Raw genomic sequence first — 26,419 nt, 5'->3', positions numbered from 1 at the left:
AATCTGGACTAGAATCAAAACCCCATAACAAAACAGGAAAAAAAAGTGGAAAAAAAACAGCTGTTTGGTTTAAAAAAACAAAAAATCTGACATATAGTCATAAATTCAAACATATAATAGCCATCATCATTGCTGAACAAATTGAAAATTGTGAAAGTAGTTCCAAAAAGGTCCCCATAATGTGAAAAAATCTTGTCTAGATATAGAAATAGAACACCTAATCTTCTCTAGAATTAAACATGACATAACATCAATCAACCAATGGGCGTGAGTAGGCGGAGTGGCATCTTTCCATTTAAGCAACAAAACTCTTCTGGCTAAAAGAGAAATAAAAGCCAAAATATGCAAATCATTCGGCTTAAGAGTAAAATCAGAGGGTTGGGTTTAAAGTTTACTTTGAAAAGTTACGAGAAAGTTTGAAATACTTCTTTCCAAAATTTATCAAGCCGCGGGCGGGACCAAAACATATGAATTAGAGAGGCCTCTTTGACATTACACCTATTACAGTATGGAGAAAAATCTGAGTAAATACGAGAGAACTTATCTTTAGTCATATAGGCTCTATGAACCACTTTAAACTGGCCTTCATATACTCATCAATCAGCTGATAGGCTATCATTGCGGAAACTCAATTGCGACGTGGGGAGGAAATCACGTTAATGATTAGCTGCGTGGCAAACTTTGTGCATTGTGGTCTGGAATTTTGCCCAAAATGGCTCATTTATAGGATTGAAGTCTACATGCTTATTTACAGAATTGTTTTGCAGAAAACCATGTTTCTAGGTATTCTCTTGCATTCTGTACATTGACTTTCACTTAGCCCACTCCTCTTGATTTTCTTCAGCTGATTGAAAACTATATAAAGGCCAAGCATTCAGAAGACACACAATTAACAGTGCACTGACAATGACTCCACATATGGTGACGAAATATTTACAAGTACTGTAAATTGCCAAGATCAGAACAGAACTCGCCAACCATCAACTACCCGAGCTACACATTTTATGAATCATTTCCAGACATTCCACCCCTCATGGAAGTACAGGGAATCTTCCGCATATTAATAGTGGCTCCCTGATGCCCGCAAATTATATACAATGTCCCGGAAATTGACTTTTTTGAGAGCAAGCGTGAGAGAACGCGCGAGAAAGAGCGAGCGTGAGTGAGAGGGATCACGAGAGAGAGTGAGAGATCAAGAAAGCAAGCACGCTCGAGACAACGAGAGAGAGAGAGAGAGAGAGAGAGAGAGAGAGAGAGAGAGAGAGAGAAGAGAGAGAGAGAGAGAGAGAGAGAGAGAGAGAGAGAGAGAGAAGAGAGAGAGAGAGAGAGAGAGAGAGAGAGAGAGAGAGAAGAGAGAGAGAGAGAGAGAGAGAGAGAGAGAGAGAGAGACAGAGAGAGAGAGAGATATATCCAAATAAAGTCAGAGTGGCAGAGTGTTCCAAAAAAGAAAATATAAAATGTATGTCACCCCAGACTACACTAAAGTGTACCCCTGCCTAATAGGGGTCAAAATAATGACAGTGTTGCTCGCTGCACTGTTTGCAACAGTGACTTTTCTATTGCCCATGGTGGGGTAAGACTGTACAAGACATGTTGAGGCGAGTTTACCAGGTGTCATTCGTTCATTAGCATAGCTAACGTTATTTAAACTAGCTGGTTAGCTGCTGAGGAGCTACTCTATTGCAGACATCCCACCTCTCCCGGAAGTTCCGGGAGTCTCCCACAAGTTGATGGTGCTACCTCCCTGAAATGAGTTTTTGCAGGGTGGGATGTCTGCATTTCCAATGTTTAGGATCTTCAGAACCACAGCATATCCTTTGTTTAATTGTTCAAGCCCTTTTTGCCATTTTATTAGATTAAGTCAGAACTGCATAAGTCAGATCTGCATCCACTTCCATCAATTCCACAATCTTTAATACCCTTGGATTTACTCCAATGGGAGTCATCTTGCATTTTGTCCACCCACACTGTCCGCAATACGCATTTTGTGCTAAAAATAATTCCTCTCCACTCTGAAATCACAGCTGCAACTGTAGTGGAGGTCAAATTTTCTTTTAAAAAATATCTGCTTTTATTGTCCAACTCATCATCAATTCAGGAGTTATCATTTTGAGCTTAAGGATAAAAGTTGTATATTTGTAATTCAGAATTATATTCACTGAAGTGCAATTAAAAGACAGAACTTTTTAAGATTTAGATATAGAGCACAGTAACAGCCCCTTGAAGTTGAATGAGCCTGCGCCGCCCAGTGACACCTGTATGACCAATTAACCTACTAATCTGAGTTGTTGGTGAATGCAGCAGGCCAGGCAGCATCTCTAGGAAGAGGTGCAGTCGACGTTTCAGGCCGAGACCCTTCATCAGGACTCAGCCCAAAACGTCGACTGCACCTCTTCCTAGAGATGCTGCCTGGTCTGCTGTGTTCACCAGCAACTTTGATGTGTGTTGCTTGAATTCCCAGCATCTGCAGAATTCCTGTTGTTAACCTACTAGTCTATACATTTTTGGAATGTGGGAGGAAACCAGAGCATCTGGAAGAAACTGATATGATCACAGGGAAAATATACAAACTCCCTACAGTCAGCAGCGGAATTGAACCCAGATCGCTATCACTATAATAATTGTGTTATGCTAACCGTTCCGCTACCATACCACCAACTAAGTTTTAGACTCAAGCTTTTACAAGTGGAGTTCCCAACCTGAGGGTCCATGAACCCCTTGCTTAATGGTATTGGTCCATAACATAAAAAAGCTTGGGAACTTCTGCTTTAAAGAAAGTCAAATAAAAATATTAGGAGCTACTTTCCCGTTTCCTCCCACACCACTAGACTGGGCTGGTGATTAACAGAAAACTGTAAATAACCCCCAAGTAAATTAATGGCATAAAGGATGCAAAGGTAGCCACAAGTAAGAGAATGAGCTCCACAGAGGGGGAAATGGGAAAAATAAGATTGGGCCCTGGAAAATGGCATGAATCTCATGGATTGAGCTCAAAGTTCAAAGTAAACTTCAGTATCAGATTACACGTATGTCACCACATACAACCCTGTGATTCATTTTCCTGAGGGCATACTCAGCAAATCTATAGAATAGTAACTATAAAAAGATCAACCAGAGCGCGGAAGTTAACAAACTGTGCAAATGTAAATAAATAATGAGCACATGAAATAACAAGATAAGGAGTCCTTAAAGTGAGATCATTGGTTGTGGGAACACCGCAATAATGGTGCAAGTATCTACCTTCATTCAAGAGCCTGATGTTTGAGGGAGTGGAACTGTTGCTGAACCAGATGGTGTGAGTCCTGAGGTTCTTGTACCTTCTACCTGATGGCAGCAGTGAGAAGAAAGCATGGCCTGGATGGTATGGATCTCTGATGATGAATTCATCCCTATTTTGCTGGAAGTTTTCAGCTTTGAGAGAGGAGTCAAATATTATGCTGTAATTTGAAAGGGCTATGCACTAAATTTAGCTTCTTTCAACTGCTTGCTGGCCAAAGCAAGATCGGAGCATAGCCAGAGTGGTGAGTATCTCTCCTGATGGATTCCTATGGCAGTGTTTCATGTAGATCTGCTCAATGGTTGAGAGGACTTTACCTGTGATGTACTGGCCTGAAACCATTTTTTGTACGATTTTCATTAGATTTTGAAGAACAGTTTCAAAACTTTGTGAATTCAGCCAGACGATCCTGAGTAATTTTGCCCTGTTCACAAAGTCTGCTTCTCAAAGTTGGGTTTCTTGTCACATTCAAAGATTTAAAGTATGCACAGGCACAAAACATCAAACAATAATTTTTAACACAGCAGGATTTTAATTTTTTTATTATTTTATTGAGATACAGCGCAGAATAGGCCCTTGTGGCCCTTTGAGCTGCGCAAGCCCAGCAATCCCCAGATTTAATCCTAACCTAATCACAGGACAATTTACAATGGCCAATTAACCTATCAACTGGTTCGTCTTTGGTCTGTGGGAGAAAACTGGAGCACCCGGAGGAAACCCACGCAGTAACGGGAAGAACGTACAAACGTACAGGCAGCAGAAATTGAATCCAGGTTGCTGGAACTGTAAAGCGTTGTGCTAACCACACTACCATGCTGTCTTTAAGTATAATCAGCCAAGCTACCTTGAAACTTTAGCTCAACCATCCAGAAGTCCTTTTGCATGAGAAAGAAAGACTGGCTTTCAAGTCATTCCTGACTGCACAGTTAAATTCCTGTGGAGAATTTTCACCATAAACACAACACACACAGATGGGCCTTGACAAAGAACATTAGTTATAGTTGTTAATTAATTATGCAATATTATCCCAATAATACTTTTTACAGGTACAATCAGCTTTTGATAGAATCAATAAATGTACTGCCACAATGCAATAATAAGTTTATACCTCAGTATTTGATTTGGAATTCTTGTCATCATAAACAGTCTTTAGGTCCAACAGTGAGTGCCAATGAAATACAAGCCAGTTGTATTATAACAATTTTTGTAGAAGATAACCATTTTTGACTCCAAACTCCATATTTAAGAATATAGAACATACAATTGTATCGCACAATACAGGCTCTGCAGCCGACCCTTTAACCTACTCCAAGAGTAATCTAACCCTTCCATTTTTCTTTTCTCCATATGCCTAACAGTCTCTTAAACAATAGTAAATAATCTCTGTCATATCAAGATCAAAGGCAAAGTTACCTGTAACACTAGATGCTGCCATGCAAAGGACTCACTGTTGCCAATGTGGGATATACTTGCTCTGTCTGAGGGAATATTGGCACGCTCAAGTTGCATGGATACATTACGACGCTCCTCTTCAAGCGCTCTGGTCAACTTCTCAAACCGGGCTTCCTGTTCTTTAACCGAAGCTAGAATGCTAGCAGCCGATCTTACATCGTAATCATCCATGATCTTGCCTGCTGACTGATCAGGCAACCTTTGGGTTAAGGGTTAGAGGTTAGTAGTTCAGTGAAAGTTAGACAATCAAAAAGGGAATGCTCATTCATGCTTAATAAATACAGTTCAGTTCAATAGCTTCTGAAGTTAAAGACCTGGAATCACCTGCTACAGTTGCAAGGAAGAATTGGAAAGCAGACCAACAGCCTCAAGCAGTATCAGGAAGCTGCAGAGAAAACCAAGGGAAGGAAAGAGAAAGAGGTTATAGCATGAAAACAGTTAATTATCAGGTAAGTAATTGAGGTTAGAATAATGCAAGTTCTATGCACATGCAAAGCAAGAAGCAACTTTAAATGATTACGAACATGCAGGGGGAGAAAAAGAGTGTAAATTTTTGAAGCCACTTATGAAATTACACAAAGGAAGCTCAGCTAGTTAATCTTAAACTACTCAACATTTATAACGAAATCCCTATATCTTGTTTAAAATGATAAGCATACATCAAGAATTTTTAAACACTTGGATGTTCATTACCAAGTAGAAAACAAAAGTTTACAAAATCACTGGCAAATCATTCAAAACTTATGACTGTGTGGCACTTTGGGCTACTGAAAACACCAAGTGTAGCAATACTAACTGCAGTTGAAGACCTGGAGGGGAGAAAAGTTGTTGAATCAAAGCCCCAAAACAATGCCAAACATTCAGATTGAAAGACATGTCAAAGACGATAAAATGCTCCAGTTTTGGTTTTCAGTGAAACAGAGTCTTGATCTTTTTTTTTTAAATGGGAAGAATTGGGTCAAAAAGCATATTATTCACTTAGAGCAATTTTTTTGATGAAATTAAGAGCATAAATCATTATAATAATAAGTGACAAGGCTGTAAAGGGATAGTGCTGAAGGAAGATTATTAACAATTAACAAAATATGCTTAAGGGAAAGGGAGATGTTGAAGAATGGAAAAGCAACAGAACAGGAATAATTATGGAAAACAAAATTTTTCAACAATTAACAATGACTAATTAATGACTGAGGGAAAGTGAAACAGTCATAAATATTTTGGAAAGAATGCCAACTTGACAACACAACACAGCAATGGGGTCAACATTCAGTGAGGAATTTAATTTGTTGACTGACAAGCCAAGATAGGCTTCAGTAGAACTATTTTAGCCTTGGGCTTTCTAGACATCTTCCATTTAGTAGTCTTAGGAATGATAAGACTATAACAACACCCAAGATCATCAAATTGAAATGTAGAAAGCAATAGATCTATCATACCTTGACCAACACAACATCATTTAGCCAGCTGGTAAACAGAAATTCCTCTAAAAGATTATCTTTCATTTACAATATATTCCATTTTCTTTACATTCGCCTTCATTCCTGTTGTAGTTGGAGAACATCAGGACCCCGTTTGACTCCAAACTTAACTGTTGAGAAAACATTAATCACCCATTTCTGGACAGTCCTGGTCTCTACTTGAGCATAAACGTTCCATTTGTTTCCCTCCCCCCTCCTCTCTGAATTCAAAGTGCCTTTGTCACCTCAGTTTTCTAGTTCCGTTAACCCAAAAACCTTCCAGAAGGACCACAACCTTGCCATGGTCAGGAGGCCTGGATGCCTCAGTGACCCAGCAAGCGATATCAGCTGGAGTCAAGGCCTCAAAGTTGCTGGTGAACGCAGCAGGCCAGGCAACATCTCTAGGAAGAGGTACAGTCGATGTTTCAGGCCGAGACCCTTCATCAGGACTAACTGAAGGAAGAGTTAGTAAGAGATTTGTCCTGATGAAGGGTCTCGGCCTGAAACGTCGACTGTACCTCTTCCTGGAGATGCTGCCTGGCCTGCTGCGTTCACCAGCAACTTTGATGTGTGTTGTTTGAATCTCCAGCATCTGCAGGATTCCTGTTGTTTGGAGTCAAGGCCTTGTGCTTTAGCTCTTGGTAGGGTCACCAATGCCAAACAGGTCAAAGGGTAGGGTCCAGACTAAGAGTGGCTTACCAATCCTCCAGATTCGGGGTTCAGCTCAGGGCCAACAACCCTGACTGGTAAAATAAAATTGTTATGGAAACAGCAATGAAGAATCCTTCTACAGAATCAGAATTATTATCACCAGCATGTGTTGTGAGATGAGTGCAACAGGATTACTGAGTCTCCGCCCGGGACTTCCATGGCTGAAAGTAGTGAAAACCAAGAGGATGCTGTGACATGATGAAGGAAGCCCTGGACACCGCCAGAGATGGAGGACCTTTATTGCTGCCCTAAATCATAAGTAATCAAAAATACTTCTTTCTCCATCCGCCGAGCACCTCCAGTATTTGCAGTTTTTAATCACAAGCTCTCTGGATTTGGGTGAACAGTGGCCCAGGACCACTGTGTGAATGAGATTGTGAACTTATGCAGCAAACCAACACGAGGGAATCTTCTGCATTGTGACAGATTCTCCTCTGGCACATAGACTGAAAAAAGATGTCTGACAGAAATGAAGAATTCTGATAAGATTTGCCAATGTCACCAAAAGCACGAGATGAATATTGGAAGAATGAGAAAAGATTGCAAGGAGCTACAAGACAGCTTTGTTATGATTGATAAAGAGGGTCATCAACAAAAGCAAACATTTTGGAATTAATTCCAAAGCTAGTTACTTTAACACAAAGCATGCGGCTTTGCATCAATATTGATAGAACATTATTGATTTCTTTAAACGTTTGGTAGTCAAGGCCTGAATCTTTCCTTCAACTACTGACAGGATTATTTATTTATTGATTTAATGATTGATTGAGATACAGCACAGAATCGGCCCTTCCAGCCACGTCATCCAGCAATCCCTTGATTTAATCTGAGTCTAATCACAGGGCAATTTACAATGACCAGTGAAGCTGCTGGCCAGTATGTCTTTGGATTGTGGGAGGAAATGGGAGCACCCACAGGAAACCCACACAGTCAAAGGGAGAACGTACAAACTCTGAGAGGCAACGGCGGGAATTAAATTTAAGCCACCTCTTCCGTAAAATGTTGTGCTGACCACTACAATACAGTGCTGCCCATTATAGAATTCAGTGCAACCATTTTGTCTTGATTTGCACATACAAGCCTAAATTGGCTAAAAATAGGAAAAGCACGCTATTCCTACACAAATTCAGAAACAGACTACTCCGTCTGCCTCAGCAGAATGTTCCATTCCAAGACATAGCCTCTCCTGGAGAGTAAAGCCTTTATCAATGCAATTTCTGAGAACCACAATAAGCCTTGGAACTACACCATCACCATCCTTCAATTCTAATTCTCATCTAGTTGTCAGAGAACACCCTCAAGTCCTTGATTGGAGTATTGCACAGACACAACAGAAGCATTTCTGCGCAGATTCAGTGAAGAACTTTAAAAACTCAGTTTCTATAAAGGAGAGGTACCACCAAGCAGAGCGATCATCGGAGTAGTCCAAGTCAGAGTAGTAAGGCTCAACAAGGCTTCAACGAGAACCGGTGGAGGCCACGTACGTAGCTAAGTTCATTCCTTATTTTTTGTATTTTTTTCCTGAATTAACTCAAGAGAATAGTGGGCATGTTTGCAGAGCCAGTGTTCTGTTTTGGATGTCAGATGTGGGATTTCCAGGAGACTACCAACCTCCCCAAAGGCCACATCTACACCAGGTACATCAAGATGCCACTCCTTAGAGACCGTGTTATGGAACTGGAGCTGCAGCTCGATGACCTTTGGCTTGTTAGGGAAAGTGAAGCGGTTATAGACAAGAGCTACAGGGAGGTAGTCACCCCAAGGCTACAAGAGACAAATAAAAGGATGACCGTTGAGAGGGGAAAGGGAGAATGTCAGATAGTGGAGAGCACACCTGTGGCCATCCCCCTCAACAATAAGTACTGTACTCCATTTGAGTACTGTTGTTGGGGCGGGGGGAAGAGAGAATGACCTACCTATGGGAAGCAACAGTGGCCATGCCTCTGGCACTGAGCCTGGCCCTGTGGCTTAGAAGGGCAGGAAACTGAAGAGGATGGCAGCAGTAATAGGGGATCTATTATCAACGGAAAAGATAGGCGATTCTGTGGACACAAAAAAGAAACACTGATGGTAGTTTGCCTCACATATGCTAGGGTCTGTGATGTTTCTGAACGCATAAACAATATTCTGAAAAGGGCTGGTACATATTGATACCAATGACATAGGTGGAAAAGGGGAGGAGGTCCTGAAAATGGGATACAAGGAGTTTGGAAGGAAGCTGAGATGCAGGACAAAAAGGCAACTAAAAAAAGCTCTACGGGATAAGATGACATGCAAGGGCAAACTAGACAGTAATATAAAGCAGGATACCAAAAGAATTTTCAGTTATGTAAAGAATAAAAGGGAGATATTAGACCACTGGAAAATGATGCTGGTGAGGTAGCAACAGTGGACACAGAAATGGCAGATTAAATTAATGAGTACTTTGCATCTGTATTCACTGCGGAAGACACTAGCTGTATACCAGAGGTCCATGAGTGTCAGGGAGCAGAGTGAGTCATAAAGAAAGAAGTGCGAGGCAAACTTGAAAGGTCTTAAAGGTGGATAAGTGACCTGGACTAAACAGACTACATCCCAGAGTCCTGCAAGAGGTTGCTGAAGAGGTAACAGATGCATTGGACACGATTCTGGCATGGACCCAGAGAGCTGGAAGATCGCAAATGTCACTCCACTCTTTAAGAAGGGAGGAAGGCAAAATAAAGGAAATTATAGGTCATTTTGCCTAACCTCAAGTCTGTGGCTATACCCAAAGTGGAAGTTGATAGATTCCTGATTGGTCAGGCCATCAAGGAGTATGGTGAGAGGGTAGGCATATGGGGTTGAATAGGATCCGTGATCCACCATGATGAAATGGCAAAGTTGACTTGATGGGCTGAATGACCTGATTCTGCTCCTATGTCTTATGGTCTAAATCCTTCTGCAATCACCGCAATTGTTGAGATTTTTTATTAACAGTTTCTAGTACCATAAACTAAAGAACGAGTTCACAGTTGTAGTTCAATTATTCAAGGAAAGATATAGTACTGGAGGAAGATCACAAGAGATTCACCAGGCTAATGCCTGGGATGAGAATGTTATCCTATAATGAACACCTAATTAATCTGGGTCAGTATCTTTTGCATTAAGAACGATGGGTGAAACATACCAGATACAAGAACCTTTTCTTTTTTTTAAAAAATGGATTCTTTGGGGTTTCTACGTTTTGTGGTTGCCAGGTAAGGAGACGAATCTCAAGGTGCACATAAAGTGCACATACTGTACTTTGATAATACATGTACTTTGAACTTTAATATGGGGAATGAGAGCATATACCACACGTTAAGATATTTCCATGAGTGGGAGAATCTTAAACAGGGTGACATAGCTACATGATGTGGTCAATTAATAATTTCTTCTTGCAGGGGTACTCAATCTCTGGAATTGTCTATCCCAGAGAGTTCTGGAAGCTAGATCACCAAAGGTATTTAGAGAGGAAATTTGGGAATTCAGGGTTAAGGGAAACTGGCACAAAAGAGAAGTTGCGGTCTGGGGCAGACCAACCATGATCACATTGACAAAGCAGTGATGTGGAGAGGACTTGACCTCATCAGGAACACACAAACAAGATGACAAATGTCAATCAATTATCCTGCTCTCAAAGCATCCTCATTGAACAAGGTTGTTTCGGAAGCACAAAGTGCAAAGCCATGAATGTATAGGGGTATTTTGAAAAGTCTATCTGCCATGTAAATTGTCTACAACTGAGGTGGCCACACAAAATTTATGTACTTAACTTCTCCTCAGGGATAAGGAGACTGTGTAAACTGATGCTGCAGGTGATGTTGACTGTCAGATTCAAAACATGTCACTTTCCCCAAGCAGTAAGGCTGATAAACACCCATCTCTCCACCCCCCCCCGGCCCCCACCATTACTCTCATTTCCTGTCAGTCACCTTATGGACAGACACTCCTGCCCCTAGTGTCACTTTATGGACATACAATCAATGTATATGTGCTATCTAGTGTATATTCTCGTTCCTTTCTGTGCCTTGTGGCATATTGGGTTGCAACCTTGCCGTTTCTTTCGCATTTGTCTGTTTTCTCTTTACAAACTCAAGTTGCTAGCTCGACACTCAACCCAGAACAGATGGAAAGCGCACAAAGAGTTGGCCAGATTTGAATCCGGGACCACTTGCCTCCAGGTCTGGAGCAGATGCCACTACACCACTGGCGGGCATATTGTGTGTCTGTGTCTGTGTGTATCTGTACTGTACTCACATTGTTTTTAAATTATTGTGTTCTTTCTTATCGAGTTTTTTTTGTGCTGTATCAGATTCAGAGTGACAATTATTTCGTTCTCCTTTACACTCATTTACTGGAAATGACATCAAACAATCTTGAATCTTTAATCATGCTCTCTAAACTAAGTTTCACTATTTCACAAAATTCCTTTGCCAGTGAAATTAAAATTAAATCTATCTGAAAACATTTTCAAAAGGGTCATGCCAACTCGTACTGAGGACAGAATTCATTGGGTTGCACATTTTGTAAAGTTGTATCAATGGTACGAAGTGAGAAACCTAAAACATGTACATGCCTGACTTCATAAAACACTGTTCAACAAAAGCTCTATAAATCAGATGTCTAAACTGCTGGCAGATTCAGGAAATTGCCATCTCTTAAGTACTGACGCTAAAGTAAACCACTGCAGTTATCAAGCTGTTCAAATTTCATGACCAGCATATTATAGAACCAACAGAGCATCAACAAGAAACTCAAAGGTCTACCACAGAGCTGTTCTCCAAAACCACTCATATCTATTTCTCATTCTGGTAAATTTTCCCTTTCCACTCTGGCCTCTTAACTCCTCTCCTCACACATCACCAACTCCTAGTGCCTCCCACCGCTTCCCTTTCTCCCAAGGTCCATTATCTAATCAGACTCCTTCTCCACTTCTTTGCCTTTTCCACCCATCACCTCCCAGCTTCTTACTTCAGCCTCCTCCCCGCCCATCTGGCTTCACCTATCATTTCCTGTCAGTCACCTTATGTACAGACACTCCTGCACTAATGTCACTTTATGGACATACAATCAATGTATATGTTCTACCTAGTTGTCCTCCTTCCCTTCCCCCACCTTTTATTTCTGGTATCTTAACATAAGAAAATAGGAGCAGGAGTAGGCCATCCAGCCCATCGAACCTGCACCGTCATTCAATAAGATCATGGCTGATCTGTCCGTAAACTCAGCTCCACCTATCTGCCTTTTCTCCATAACCCTCAATTCCCTTACTATGTAAAAACCTATCTAACTGTTGCTTAAATATATTTAGTGAAGAAGCCTCAAGTGCTTCCCTGGGCAGAGAATTCCACAGATTCACCACTCTCTGGGGGCAAAAAAAAAAAGTTTCTTCTCATCTCCGTCTTAAATCTTCTCCCCCGAATCTTGAGGCAATGTCCCCTGGTTCTAGTCTCACATACCAATGGAAACAACTTTCCTACTTCTATTTTATCTATCCTTTTCAAAATCTTGAATGCTTCTATAAGATCACCTTTCATTCTTCTGAACTCCAGAGAGTACAGTCCCAGGTGACTCAATCGCTCCTCATAGGTTAACCCCTTCATCCCTGGATCAAACTGGTGAACCTCCTCTGCACTACTTCCAAAGCCAGTATATCCTTCCTCAAGTATGGAGACCAGAACTGCACACAGTATTCCAGGTGTGGCCTCACCAGTACCCTGTATAGTTGCAGCACGACTTCCCTGCTCTTGAATTCAATTCCTCTAGCAATAAAGGCCAACATTCCGTTTGCCTTCTTAATAACCTGTTGTACCGGCAAGCCAACTTTTTGCGATTCATGAACAAGCACTCCCAAGTCCTTCTGCACAACAGCATGCTGCAATCTTTCACCATTTAAATAATAATCTGCTCTTCTATTATTCCTTCCAAAGTGGATGATCTCGCATTTACCAACATTGTACTCCATCTGCCAGACCTCGGCCCACTCACGTAACCTATCTATATCCCTCTGTACAAACTCCCCACATCCTCTGTACAATTTGCTTTTCCACTCAGTTTAGTGTCATCAGCAAATTTCGCTATGCTACGCTCAATCCCCTCTTCCAAATCATCAATGTAAATGGTAAACAGCTGCGGGCCCAGCACCAACCCCTGCAACACCCCACTCACCACAGACTGCCAACCAGAGAAACACCCATTTATACCAACTCTCTGCCTTCTATCGGTTAAACCAACCCACTATCTATGCTAATTCACTTCCTCCAACTCCATGCATCCGAATCTTATTTATAAGTCTCTTGTGTGGCACCTTACCGAATGCCACCTGGAAATCCAAGTTTATGACATCCACATGTTCCCCTCTATCCACTGCACTCATTATGTCCTCAAAGAACTTCAGTAAGTTTATCAAACAGGACCTGCCCTTTTTGAATCCATGCTGCGTCTGTCTAATGGAACCACTCCTTTCTTAATGCTTTGCTATTTCTTCTTTAATGACAGTCTCAAGCATTTTCCCGACTACAGATGTTAAGCTAACTGGACTATAGTTGCCCGTCTTTTGCCTACGTCCTTTTTTAAAAAGTGGTGTGACATTTGCTGTGTTCCAATTCGCCAGGACCTGTCCAGAGTCTAGAGAGCTTTGATAAATGATTACCAAGGCATCTACTATAACCTCCAATTCCTTTAGCACCCTGGGATGCATCCCATCAGGACCAGGGGACTTATCTACCTTATCTTTCCTTGTCCTTTCATAGTCATAGTCATACTTTATTGAACCCGGGGGAAATTGGTTTTCGTTACAGTTGCACCATAAATAATAAATCGTAATAGAACCATAAATAGTTAAATAGTAATATGTAAATTATGCCAGTAAGTTATGAAATAAATCCCGTGCCCACCCAGTACATTATGTAGTGGATGGGAGACATTGACCAAGATGGCATGCAACTTGGACAGCATCCTCTTTTCAGACACCACTGTGAGAGAGTCCAGTTCCACCCCCACAACATCACTGGCCTTACGAATGAGTTTGCTGATTCTGTTGGTGTCTGCTACCCTCAGCCTGCTGCCCCAGCACACAACAGCAAACATGATAGCACTGGCTACCACAGACTCGTAGAACATCCTCAGTATCGTCCGGCAGATGTTAAAGGACCTCAGTCTCCTCAGGAAATAGAGACAGCTCTGACCCTTCTTGTAGACAGCCTCAGTGTTCTTAGACCAGTCCAGTTTATTGTCAATTCATGTTCTGATCAAGGACCTTGACCCAAAATATCAACTGTTGATTCATTTACAGAATTTACTGTCTGACGTGTTGAGTTCCTCCAGCATTTCGCACTGCTCATTCTTAGCTGCCCTGTTACAATGACTTCTACATTTTACTTATACCTTTTCCACAATTGAAAAGCTCTTCTATCCCATTCATCCTGACACTTAACATGCGCTCCAGATGAAAGAAAAATGAAAAGAACAAAAAAGAGTTTACTGAGTTGAAACACACTGCTTCCTTCAGTTAGTCCTGACGAAGGGTCTCAGCCTGAAACGTCGACTGCACCTCTTCCTAGAGATGCTGCCTGGCCTGCTGCGTTCACCAGCAACTTTTATGTGTGTTGCCTGAATTTCCAGCATCTGCAGAATTCCTGTTGTTTACTGAGTTGAAAAATGGCTACAAACACCAGAACACCACGTCATAACATGAGATATCTAAATCAACCAAAATACTTAAATCAATGTATCAAGTACAGAAGATGGGATATTATGTTGAAGTTGTACAAGACATTGATGAGGTCTATTTAGAGCACATTGTGCAGTTTTGGTTACCTACCTACAGGAGAGATGTAAATAAGGCTGAAAAATTACAGAGAAAATTTACAAAGATGTTGCTGGGTCTGGAGGACCTGAGTTAAAAGGAAATATTGAATAGATTAGGACTTTATTCTTTGGAATGTAGAAGATTGAGGGGAGATTTGATAGAGGTATACAAAATGATGAGGGGTATAGACAGGGTAAATGCAAGCATGTTTTTTTCCCACTGAGGTTAGGTGTGACTACAATCAGAGGTCATGGGTTAATGGTGAAAGGTGAAAAGTTTAAGGGGAACATGAGGGAAAACTTCTTCTCTGATAGGTTGTGAGAGTGTGGAACGAGCTGCCGGCACAAGTGGTTTCTGTGCTGTACTTCACTATGAATCTATAAGCAGTGCAACACAGAATTCAAATCGCTCCCAAGAGTCAAGTGACTAGTAATTCATAATTGTGATGCAGCCCAATATGCCAAAGGTAAATAAGAAACTTTCCATCACCATCTTAAAAACAAAAAAACACAAAGCACGTGTAATGAGGTATGGCACCTATGCACTGAAATTTATTAAATCTGGTGACAAAAGTAGGTTTTAAGATAGGGAGAAGCATGATGAAGATTTTTGTATGAGGTTCTGAAGCTTGGACAACTGAGCAGACATACACTATTTGCAGACTGACTAAACAGAAAGTAGAGAGTACAAATATCAGAAACGCAGGGTTACAGTTAAGCAAATGGTCGAAGTCCTTGTGGAACACAAAACAAGACAGGAATTCGAGCACAGGAAATGCAAGACCAATGCCAACCAGAACAAGGGTGAAGAATGATTGGGATACGCTGAGTTTTCCCCGCCAGGCCAGTAATCTGTTGAACTCATCCCCCAAATCTAGCTGCATTTATTGAAAAACAAAGGTAACGGCATCAAGTCCCAATGCTCCCCCCACTCAAATTTAAGATATACTCTAAAATAGCTTTATATACACTCAGATTACTGCTCTAAATCTCACCTAAAGCACTAATTTAGCACTTTTCCCATTCTCTCAACTGCTCTTTCACAAACGCACGTGAAGAACTAGGTTCTTTGCTCCAATTGTTTGCTAAGCCACAATATCTTAAACATTGTACATCATCTAGGACACGCATCAGATAAAAACAACTGTTCTTTTCTGATTGGTCATCAAATGTCACATTAAAACATGGTGCTAACAATCACAAATGCTGTGTAAGACATTGATGAGGTCCAGCAACCCCATGCAGAGAAGTGAGGGGCCATGTACGGAGTGCATCCAAGTGAAGCCTGGATAAGTACATGGATGGGTGGGGTGTCGAGGACTATGGTCCAGGTGTGGGTCAAAGGGACTAAGCAGCTCGGCATGGATTAGATGGATCAAAGTGACTGCTTCTGTATTCTCTGACTCTAAATCCTCAACTCAGTGTCAACTGCTGAACTTGGTCGAGTCCAAAAGCAGAGCCGGAGATCAAACGTGGTGCCATCAAATCAGTGTAATTCGTAATTCACATCTGCAGGGGACAAGCACTCACATCAGTAACAATTTATCACATGCACCACAGCAAACCAGTCTTTCCCAATGGTACCATTGATGGCATCTAGCCCAATAGCTCTGCCATGTGGCCAAGTCTTCGGTGCCATTGCTTGGTATCGCAACTAAAAATTAAACTCACAGATCAGGACCAATTTCAAGTTATATTAGGAAGTGACAGGCTGAGCAATACTACTGGGCTTAAACAGTATAAATAGTATTAAACAGTATTTATATCTTAAACAAAGATGATTATACGTGTTTGGCACCCAGTAACTTTTTCTGAAAATAAGCAAGCTTAAATGTAGAGCTAGACAAGTAGTCTGGACAACTTGTCAAAACTAACACAAGAATGATCAATGAGGTACTCTTGCATACACCCATGAGATTGTTGTTGTTCCTCTCTGCACCTCGTGGTGCATTGGGCTGCAATGTTGCCATTTCTTTAGCATTTATCTGGGTTTTTTAGGCTGAATTGCTAGCTCGAAGCTCGACCCAGCACTGATGAAAAATGTTGAAGGAGCCAGCTGGATTCGAACCTGGGACCACTCATCTTGAAATCTGGTGCAGATATCGCTACACTACCGGCTGGTTACCCATGAGATTACATCCCTGTAAACAAAAACCTATTCAGGGACCCAAGAAGTGGCAGATAATGAAAAGAAAAGGATTTTCTTTTACTGAATTGCATAATATTTGGAGAAGAAACAGAAAATAATTAGATTCTCCTTGAATCATCCTTCACGATTAATGTAAGTGTATAAAACTACTGCAGATTTGAATCAAACGTGCCACATTCAACAGAACAAAAAGCAATGCCACATATTGACGATGATGGCGCAAACAGAATCCTCGTCTTCATGCACACACAATAAGCATTAAGATGCATCTGTTCCGGTGTCACTCACCTTCATATTCAAGACACGAGGTGAATTTCAATGCTTCATGAGACAAATGACTAATTGCGAAAAGATTACTGCAGGCATCCAACCCAGCTCAACTAAAATATCAACCGTAACAGCACTAATTCACTGAGATCTTATAGGCACAGACTAAAACCTTTCAACTTAAAATCTACTTTCCATGTAGCAAATGCAACCTGATTTCCCATCCATCACAAATGGGAAAGTATGCAATGATTGAAACCAAACACTTAGTACTCATGTCGCATCCTGCATTGGAAAAGAACTGCTGATTTAAAATGAGAGACTGAGATATTATTTAAACTCTAATATACAGAAAAACACAAGTACGTTCAAGTATGTCTCAAATAAGTAAACATGTTCCAACAAAGGACTGCGAGAACGACAGAGGATCATAGGGGTTTCCCCGCCATCCATTGAGGACATTTATCAAGAGTTGTACATTCGCAGGGCCCTTCGTATTATCATGGATCCCATCCACCTAGCATTCTCTTTGATTTTCTACCATCAGGCAGGAGACTCCAATGCGCACAGACAAGAACAATCAGGATGAGAAACAGTTTCTTCCCTCAGCTCGTTAGACTTCTGAACTCCCTGCCGCATCTCATTCGTAATGTCACCAGTTAATTTATTCTGTATCCCACAACATTTAATTTATGCACTTTAATTTATTTATTTATGCATATTTCACTTGTAGATTTAATTCTTACTTTAAGTTATGTGTACTACTGTGCTTTACACCTTGGTAAGGAGAAAAGTTGTTTCATTTGATGGTATACATGCAAATAGTTAAATGATGTTAAACTTGACTTTTACCAAAGACTAGTTTTATTGAACAGGATGTTGCATTGTTCTCAAACGGGGATTCCCAGCCTGGGGTCCATGGACCCCTCGGTTGATCGTAACAGTCCATGTCATAATAAAGGGTGGGATCCCCTGCTTTTAAATAAAGAACTTTCCTTCTTAGTTTCAATATTTGTGGTGTTCAGCTCAAGCTACATTAGAATTCACTTATCCAAACTCCCATAACGAATTAAAACCCATGAAGATCACCTATCAATCCTTTCACTCTTCCTTCCAGCTTGGTTGCCAAAATGATTTGCCCCCTTTCATACATCGTTGAAGAGACATCGTTAATCACCCTGTGATAGCTAAACAGCAAAGCAGCATAGTCAACGTTCTAAATATGTTAAGCTACATTGAAGTGGGATGTAGAGCGAGCTTAATAATAAAAAGCTAATGAAAGATGAATCAAGTACTATGACTAGCAGTAACATATTTTGTTGAGTTCAAATAGTTATTTGTACTCGTTTGCCAATCTTCAAAATATTGGAAAATGGCTCTGTGGCTTTCATTGCTCAAGTCTGGACTTTATTATTGCATGGCTATATCTTACTGATATTTCTATGTTCTTGCCATCTTGTATGAGCTATGTGTGCTTTGTGCTGTGTGTGACTGTTGGTTCTGTGTTTTGCACCTTGACCCTGGATACCTGTTGTACTTTTCTGTGCCAAGAACTTAAGACTATAATTTTATCTTCCTTCAATGGATTCACTTATCAAAAGGTACATGTAACTTCACACAGACTTCAAGATTTCATGACATAAACTGAACTTGCCAATTGAGCAGCAAGATTATTTCCAAAGGGAAAAAAAAGGAGCTAATTGCTTTTTTGTCAATGCTGCCATCAGGAAGTAGGTACAGGAGCTCAGGACTCAAACCACTAGGTTCAGGAACAGTTATTATCCTTCACATATCAGACTCCTGAAACAAAGGCGGTGACTTCACTCAACTTCACTCGCCCCATCATTGAAATGTTCCCAGAAGCAATGGACTCACTTTCAAGGACTCTTCATCTCATGTTCTCAAATTTATTGCTTATTTATTATTATTATTATTTCTTTCCTTTTGTACTTGCAGATGTTGTCTTGTGCACTGGTTGAACACCCAAGTTGGTGCATTTTTCATTGATTCTATTATGGATATTATTCCATTATGTATTTATGAGTACATCCATAAGAAACTAAATCTCAGGGCTGTATATGATGACATATACGTACTTGATAATTTACTTTGCACATTAGTATTTAAATTTGCTCTCCATTAAGAGAAGATAAAATCATGGAACAGTTTCAATCCAACTCTCGTGAGCAACAGCCCTGAATTCAGTTAATCACCAAGTCCATGACGAATGAAGGAAATACAGAAATGTCACACTAATGAAACTCTTCAGAAACCATGGGGAAATATACATCACTGGTACAACAGAAACAGTATTAACTTTAAACAAGACCTTTTTCCAAGCTTATCACCACAATGCCCAAAACTCTTCACTCAATCCTGAACATAACTAAACTCTATCCTTGCACAAGAACAATTTAGTTTTAATATTAATGAATTAACATATATTACTAGAATAGTTTTTATGACTTCACCATCCTAACCACCAGATAATAACCTCATTTTATTTACACTAATTTGTTATTAATATCACTGGCCACTATCAGAAGATGATCCCTGTACTGTAACAATCCCTTCCCCCCACCCCACCCATCTTTTCATGGAGATTGAGAGCCTGTCGGTTCTCAAGACGGGGGGGGGGGGGGGGGGGGGAGAGAGAATGCTTGCAAAACCAACACGGAAGGTTGTAAAATCGAAACAGTGAGTTGCTTGTCTGCATTCTCATTGTGGCAGGAGAGAGCGACCCCTCTCTCCCTCGTTAGAGAGAGCCTGTCTGGGATACCCAAGTGCTGGGTTATGGACTTTTTGGTGGACTCTGGATCAAGGTCTCTTTAGGGGATTTTGCCGTTGCTCGCAGTGGGGGAGAGGGGAGGTGCTTCTACTAGCACCAGTGGGGTACGGAGGGCTGACACTTCTGCTGCTGCTGTGTGAAGGGGGGGTTTCACAGGTCTGATGTTTCTGTCATTCATTCTATGGGTTTATTTATTTTGTGAAGTATCAATTTCAGGTTGTTATACTGTATACATTCACTGCTATTAAAATGAACCATTGAATTTTGTAATTTATAATAATTTTACATCTTTGCAGTGTACTGTTGCCACATAACAAATTTCATGTCAGTGAAATGTCAGTGACAAATCTAGTTCTAATCACAAAAAGTGTAGAATGATCAACATTAAGTGTGGGAATGAAAACAATGTTAATAATTTATTAAGATTAGCAACTAAAATTCAGTTTTTAATGCAACATTCCAAGCAACCCGCAACAAGAGAAAACAAAGCATCTTTACATTTAAAAATATACAACAGAATCAAAATAGTTGATTCGTGTGCAAGGGAAATAGTTAAATTCCAATAGCATACGGTCTCACTTAGAGGATGTTCAACAGTATTTTATAGGTGGAGAACCATCTGTCCTACATTCGTGAACCATTCTTCGTTTCCCTTAACTTGATCATCCTTTAAAGTTTGTGGATTCAGTTATTAAACATGAAGTGGAAATGATCTGCTGCAAGAATGTGAAGATATGAAGTGCCTCCAAGGGCTATAGCCTGCATTCTGCAGATAAAAATATTAATGCTTACCTTGTGCCACTTGTTCTAGAGGAAAAATTACTTCTGTAAGAAGTAGAACATTTGCTCCAGGACTGGTCAAAACAGACTTTTAGCAAACTTTTTGCTCTGGGGAAGGGGGAAAGGGGGAGAAAAGAGGGAAACAAAGGAAACACATTAGAGTCCAATATCTATTTCCTTTTGGGAAGAAAAACAACCAAAAAAAACACTGACCTTTAAACAGCAGTTAGCCCATTAAGACATAGGAGCACAATTAGGCCATTCAGCCCATCGAGTATGCTCCGCCATCTCATCATGACTGATTTATTATCCCTTTCAACACTATTCTCCTGCCTTCTCCCCATGGTCCTTGATATCCTTACTAATCAAGAATCTATGAACCACCACTTTAAATATACCAAATGACTTGGCCTCCACAACCATCTGTGGCAATGAATTCCACAGATTCACCACTCTCTGGCTAAAGAAAATCCTCATCTGTCTTCTAAAGGCGCGCCCTTGTACTCTAAAGCCCCTCTGGTCCTAGACTCCGCTACTATAGGAAACCACGTCTACAGCCCACTACCTAGACCTTACAGTTGAACCTGTTCGGTTTTTCTTCCATTTGTCCTTCACAAAAAAATCTGCTTTCATGTGCAAGCATGCAAAATTTATGCCCAACCCAATACTCCAGGTGCTGAACTCCAATTCAAGCAAAGTGGGCGCAGAACACAATCTACCATGCACTGATTCTCCATTGCAAAGTCAATATTTAAAAAGAAACTTAAAAAAAATATATATATGAAATAGTGTTCGTGATATCAATGTTCATTCAGAAATCTAATGACAGAGGGGAAGAAGCTGTTCCTGAATCATTGAGTGTGTATCTTCAGGCTCCTGTGCCTCCTCCCTAATGGTAACAGTAGGGGCGCATGTCCTAGGTGATGGGGGTCCGTAATAATGGAGGCTGGCTTTTTGAGGACCCTTGAAGATGTCCTGGATACTGGGGAGGCTGGTACCCATGATGGAGCTGACCAAGTTCATAACTTTCTGCAGTTTATTTTGATCCTTTGCAGTACACCCACCCCTATATCAGAGGGCGATGCTGCCAGTTAGAATGCTCTCCACGGTAGATCTATAGAAGTTTGCAAGTGTCTTTGGTGACATACCAAATCTCTTCAAGCTCCCAATGAAATATAGTCACCGTCAGGCCTTTGTATCTACATCGGTATGTTGGGCCCAGGATAGATCCTCAGAGATATTTGACGCCGAGGAACTTGAAATTGATCACTGTTTCCACTTCTAATCCCTCCATGAGGACTGGTGAAAAAAGATTAAAGCACAAGGACAATATTCTGTTCAATAAACTTGTGTCCAAGGTGAACCTTGAAACAGTTGAATTGAACACTGCCCTCATCCAGAACAAGTAACATAATTGCTTTCTGGATGACTATATTTCCATGACAACTTAATCACAGTACAGTGAAAGGTAATGCAGTTTCAATGTTAACAGACGGTACAGAACACCAAATCCAGCAGTGGTTAACTTATACCATTAGGCTTCAGTCTACATCAGCAGGGACACCTTATGTCGTATTGCCACAGTATAGTTCTCATAGTAAAACAAAAGCAAGATCTCAGTTGCAAATGAAATTGAAAGAGTTCAGCCCTCTTATAAATAGTGAATTTCTCAGTTATGAGCAACTTATCTGTAACATTGCTGACCATGGAACAGAAATTGCTCTCGGCCAACAGTTTGGTTCCAGACCATAAAGCAATGTCCACACATGACCATAAAACATACTGCTCCTTGAAAACAACAGCTGCCTCCTTCACCAACAGAGTGCCAGTGAGATTTGGTCTCTAAAAGAACAAAATTGAATTGAAACCAAATGAATATTGAAAGGCCTAGATAGAGTAAATGTGGAGAGGATATTTCCTATACTGGGGGAGTCTAGGACCAGAGGACACAGCCTGAGATTAGAAAGGTATGTAGAACAGAGGTGAGTTGGAGTTTCTTTATCCAGAGGGTGATGAATCTGTGGAATTCATTGCCACAGACGGCTGCGAGGGCAAGTCATTGGATATGTTGATAGGTTCTTGATTTGATCAGGGTGTCAAAGGTTGTTTTCTGTGCAGCTTAGTTAGCCTACAAACCAATGGTCATCATCATCACCACATGCATGTCTGCCATGTCATATCACACAGATGATCATGGTTTGCCATTGCCTTCTTCTGGGCAGTGTCTTTACAACACGGGTGACCTTAGCCATTATCAATACTCTTCAGAGATTGTCTGCCCAGTGTCAGTGGTCGCATAACCAGGACCTGTGATCTGCACCAGCTGCTCATACGACCATCCACCACCTGCTCCCATGGCTTCACGTGACTGATGGGGGGGGGGGGGGGGAGGGGTGCCTAAGCAAGTAGTACACCAAGGGTGACCTACAACTAGTAGCAACTTACAACCTCATTTCATGGAAACACATCTCCCTCCCATGGTCCAAAAGCTTAGTCTGAACACTATTTGGCAAACTAAGATAACCAACACCCATTGTTCCTTTTTCATTCCCAGGCAACCCAAGTTCTTCTCCAACCCTTCCCATACCCTTCTGACCAAGGGTCTCATTATCCTCTTGCTCGTGGATCCACCTGACCATCAACTCTCATATCTGATTCCACCCATCAACCTCAACCCTAACAACCCTTTTCCATCCACCTACTAAATGCTGTCTCATCCTTCCTCTCCCAGTTTCATCCATAGAATAGCAAATGCTTGCAAGAATTTCACAAATATTTTTTGACAAGACTTGCTTCAGTGAGTCAAGTGGCCATTTTATGACCAAATAGAGTAGGAGACAATTGAATGCATTGAAATGAAATTTTATCACTGACCAATTGTAGTGCTTCATAAACAAAACCAAACATAAGTTTAAGGTACAAAAAAAAAGAAATGGCTGCAGAGCATTAAACTACATGCAGTTTAGCAGGATGACTCATGTCATTAACTTTTCAAAAATCTTTACCTTCATTGTGCCCTCTCTCAAAAATGATAGTATGCAACTTGACAAAGCATACATCATTCCTTAGCTAAGTCTTTACCTTAAACACAAGAGATTCTGCAGGTTTAACATGCACAAAGTGCTGGAGATCAGCAGGTCAAGCAACATCTACAGAAGGGAATAAAGAGTTGATGCTTCAAGTCAAAATCCTTCATCAGGACAGCAAAGGAAGCCAGGATAAGAAGGTTGGGGAGGGGAGGGAGCAGAAAGAGTGAGAAAGTGGGGAAAGAGTACAAGCAGGGAGGTGATTGGTGAAATGAGGTGAGAGAGAAGGTGTATAGGTCAAGTGGAGGAAATTAAGAAGCTAGGTGGAGGCAAAAGGCTGAAGAAGGAACCTGACAGGAGAGTGAACGATGGGAGAAAGGGAAAGAGGAGGGGCACCAGAGAAAGGTGACAGGCATGTGAGAAGAGAAGGGTTAAGAAGAGAGCCAGAATGGGAAATGGAAAAAAGAGAGAGAATGAGGATGGGGGGTGGGGGGGGGGATTACCAGAAGTCAGAGAAATAGATACTGATGCCATCAGCTTGAAGGCTCCCAGCTGGAACATGAGGCATTGCTCCTTCAACCAGAGTGAGGCCTCATCGTGTCTGGAGAGGAGCCTTCATCTTACTTGCTTCCATTCCACTTCTGAAGAATGGCTGATGCCTCCTTTTTTGTTGTAAACTAAAACCCATTACTTGACAATTAAAAACAGTTTATCTTAACCTGATAAAAAAAATATAAATCTGAATTTCTTTCGCACCTCTCATTCCCTCAGAAAAATCCACTCTTCATTTAGAAAGTTTTAAAATAAGACCAAAAGACACTGGAACAGAATCAGGCCAAGTGGCCCATCGAGCCTGCTCCGCTATTCCATTATGACTGATTTATTATCCCTCTCAACATTATTCTCTTGCTTTCTTCCCATAATCTTTAATACCCTTACCAATCAAGAACCTGTCAATCTCTACTGTAAATATACCCAATGACTTTGGCTCCACAGCCATCTGTGGCAATGAACTCCACAGATTCACCACCCTCTGGCTAAAGAAATTCCTCCCAGTCTCTGTTCTAAAGGAATGTTCCTGTATTCTGAGCCGGTACCACCTGGTCCCAGACTCCCCCACTTAGAAACCATCCTCCCCATGTCCACTCTGGTCCCAAACTCCCCCAACTATAGAAATCACCTTCACCACATTCACTCAATTTTGGCCTTTCAATACTGGGTAGGTTTCAAACTCCAGCAACTACAGATCCAGACCCTGTAACATTTCTCAAAATGCTCTTAATGTTCTAGTACAGGAAACATCATTGCAATCTTGCCTTTAAAGCAGAGGTTCCCAACCTGAAGTCTATGGACCCCTTGCTTAATGGTATTGGTCCATGGCATAAAAAATGTTGGGAAATCCATGCTTTAAAAGTGATTTTTTTTTACTAAGAACAAAATATTTCTAAGACACTGAACAGAATTGTACTGCTCATTTGAATAGCCATTATGGAACAGAATGTATTTTTTAATGTAGTGATTAACCTCCATCTAATATTTCATTCAGAAGATGAAAAATTCAGCACTCCCTCGGGTTTCAATACGGCAATCCCTGGAGTGGGCCACCCACCTCAATATTTCCTCACAGCCAAGAAAGTAACCATGGACTGACATCAATTGTTAAACAGTTTTTAATATTGCACCAATCAGGATTTGCAACAAGTTTGCTGGAAATATTTATATTAATCTGAATCTCTCTATAACAAGATAACTACAGATTTTGGAAGCACTGGGTTTTCAAATGATCAAATGGGAAAAAAAAAATGTACTTCAGGTTCTTACTAAGCTCCAGATTTTACTCTAAAACGTGTCACATTCCAGATGCACTTGAAAATGCAAATTATACCGCAAGCCACACTACAATCCGCTGAAGAGATGTAGTTCAAATCTTCAAAGCAAATATATGTTAATCTTCTAAACGTACTTAGTTCAAGCTCTGCTGCTCATTTTAAAGATTCTAAGAACTTATGAAATAGAAGCAGGAGACTGACAGTCAGTGACACATGCCTGCTTCACCACTCTGTAAGATTATGGCTGACCTTTTGAGTTGACAAGGCAGAGCTAAATAGTTATGGCGCCCAACAGCGACTCCTTTGCTTGCATCTTCGAAAACAGTTCTATTTCCATCTTTAAAATCTCTATTTTTCCTTTTCAGGGTTCTTTTGAAGACCCTGATCTGGAGTTACATGCTGGCTACGGTTCTTTGCGGGAATGGGACATGCTCTCAGTGTCCCACAATTGGCCACTATTCGACATTCCAAAGGCTTGACTTAAGATTTCAGCTCTGATTCAGAAGCCTGGGATCTCGAAGAACTGGAGATGGGTGGATCAAGAAATGGTGTCACCACAGGAGACCCATGTGTTGTTGGGTGAGTCGGAACATCCACGGACACGCAACACAGAGCGTCATTCCACTGAGATGCAATACAGAGCGTCACAGGAAGTCATTCTTGCCTGTGTCCATCAAACTTTACAACTCCTCCCTTGGAAGGTCAGACACCCTGAGTCAATAGGCTGGTCCTGGACTTATTTCCTGGCATAATTTACATATTACTATTTAATTATTTATGGTTTTATTACTATTTATTATTTATGGTGCAACTGTAACGAAAACCAATTTCCACTGGGATCAATAAAGTATGACTATGACTATGTGCCTGGGAA

At 40.9% G+C, this 26,419-nt stretch overlaps 1 protein-coding gene across 6 annotated transcripts in view; it reads right to left on the bottom strand.

Annotated features, from left to right (window-relative positions):
- The window catches only part of arvcfb (ARVCF delta catenin family member b), a 500,299-nt gene that overhangs the window by 307,316 nt on the left and 166,564 nt on the right, over positions 1-26,419 (bottom strand). For 4 of the 6 annotated variants that reach the window (XM_072240865.1, XM_072240863.1, XM_072240862.1 and 1 more), the window contains 2 exons: positions 20,703-20,798; positions 4,691-4,928 (listed from right to left, as the gene is read on the bottom strand). The exons of 1 other annotated variant lie outside the window; for it this stretch is intronic. In XM_072240865.1, coding sequence (XP_072096966.1) covers positions 4,691-4,900 — 210 coding nt within the window. In that variant the 5' untranslated portion in view covers positions 4,901-4,928; positions 20,703-20,798. The remainder of the gene's footprint in view (positions 1-4,690; positions 4,929-20,702; positions 20,799-26,419) is intronic. One more of the 6 variants, XM_072240866.1, reaches the window with a different exon arrangement.

The sequence above is a fragment of the Mobula birostris genome, chromosome 22, assembly GCF_030028105.1.
Source record: "Mobula birostris isolate sMobBir1 chromosome 22, sMobBir1.hap1, whole genome shotgun sequence".
NCBI lineage: Eukaryota > Metazoa > Chordata > Chondrichthyes > Myliobatiformes > Myliobatidae > Mobula > Mobula birostris.
The sequence above is the reverse complement of the archived record's forward strand: the minus strand, read 5'-3'. Positions and strand labels throughout refer to the sequence as shown.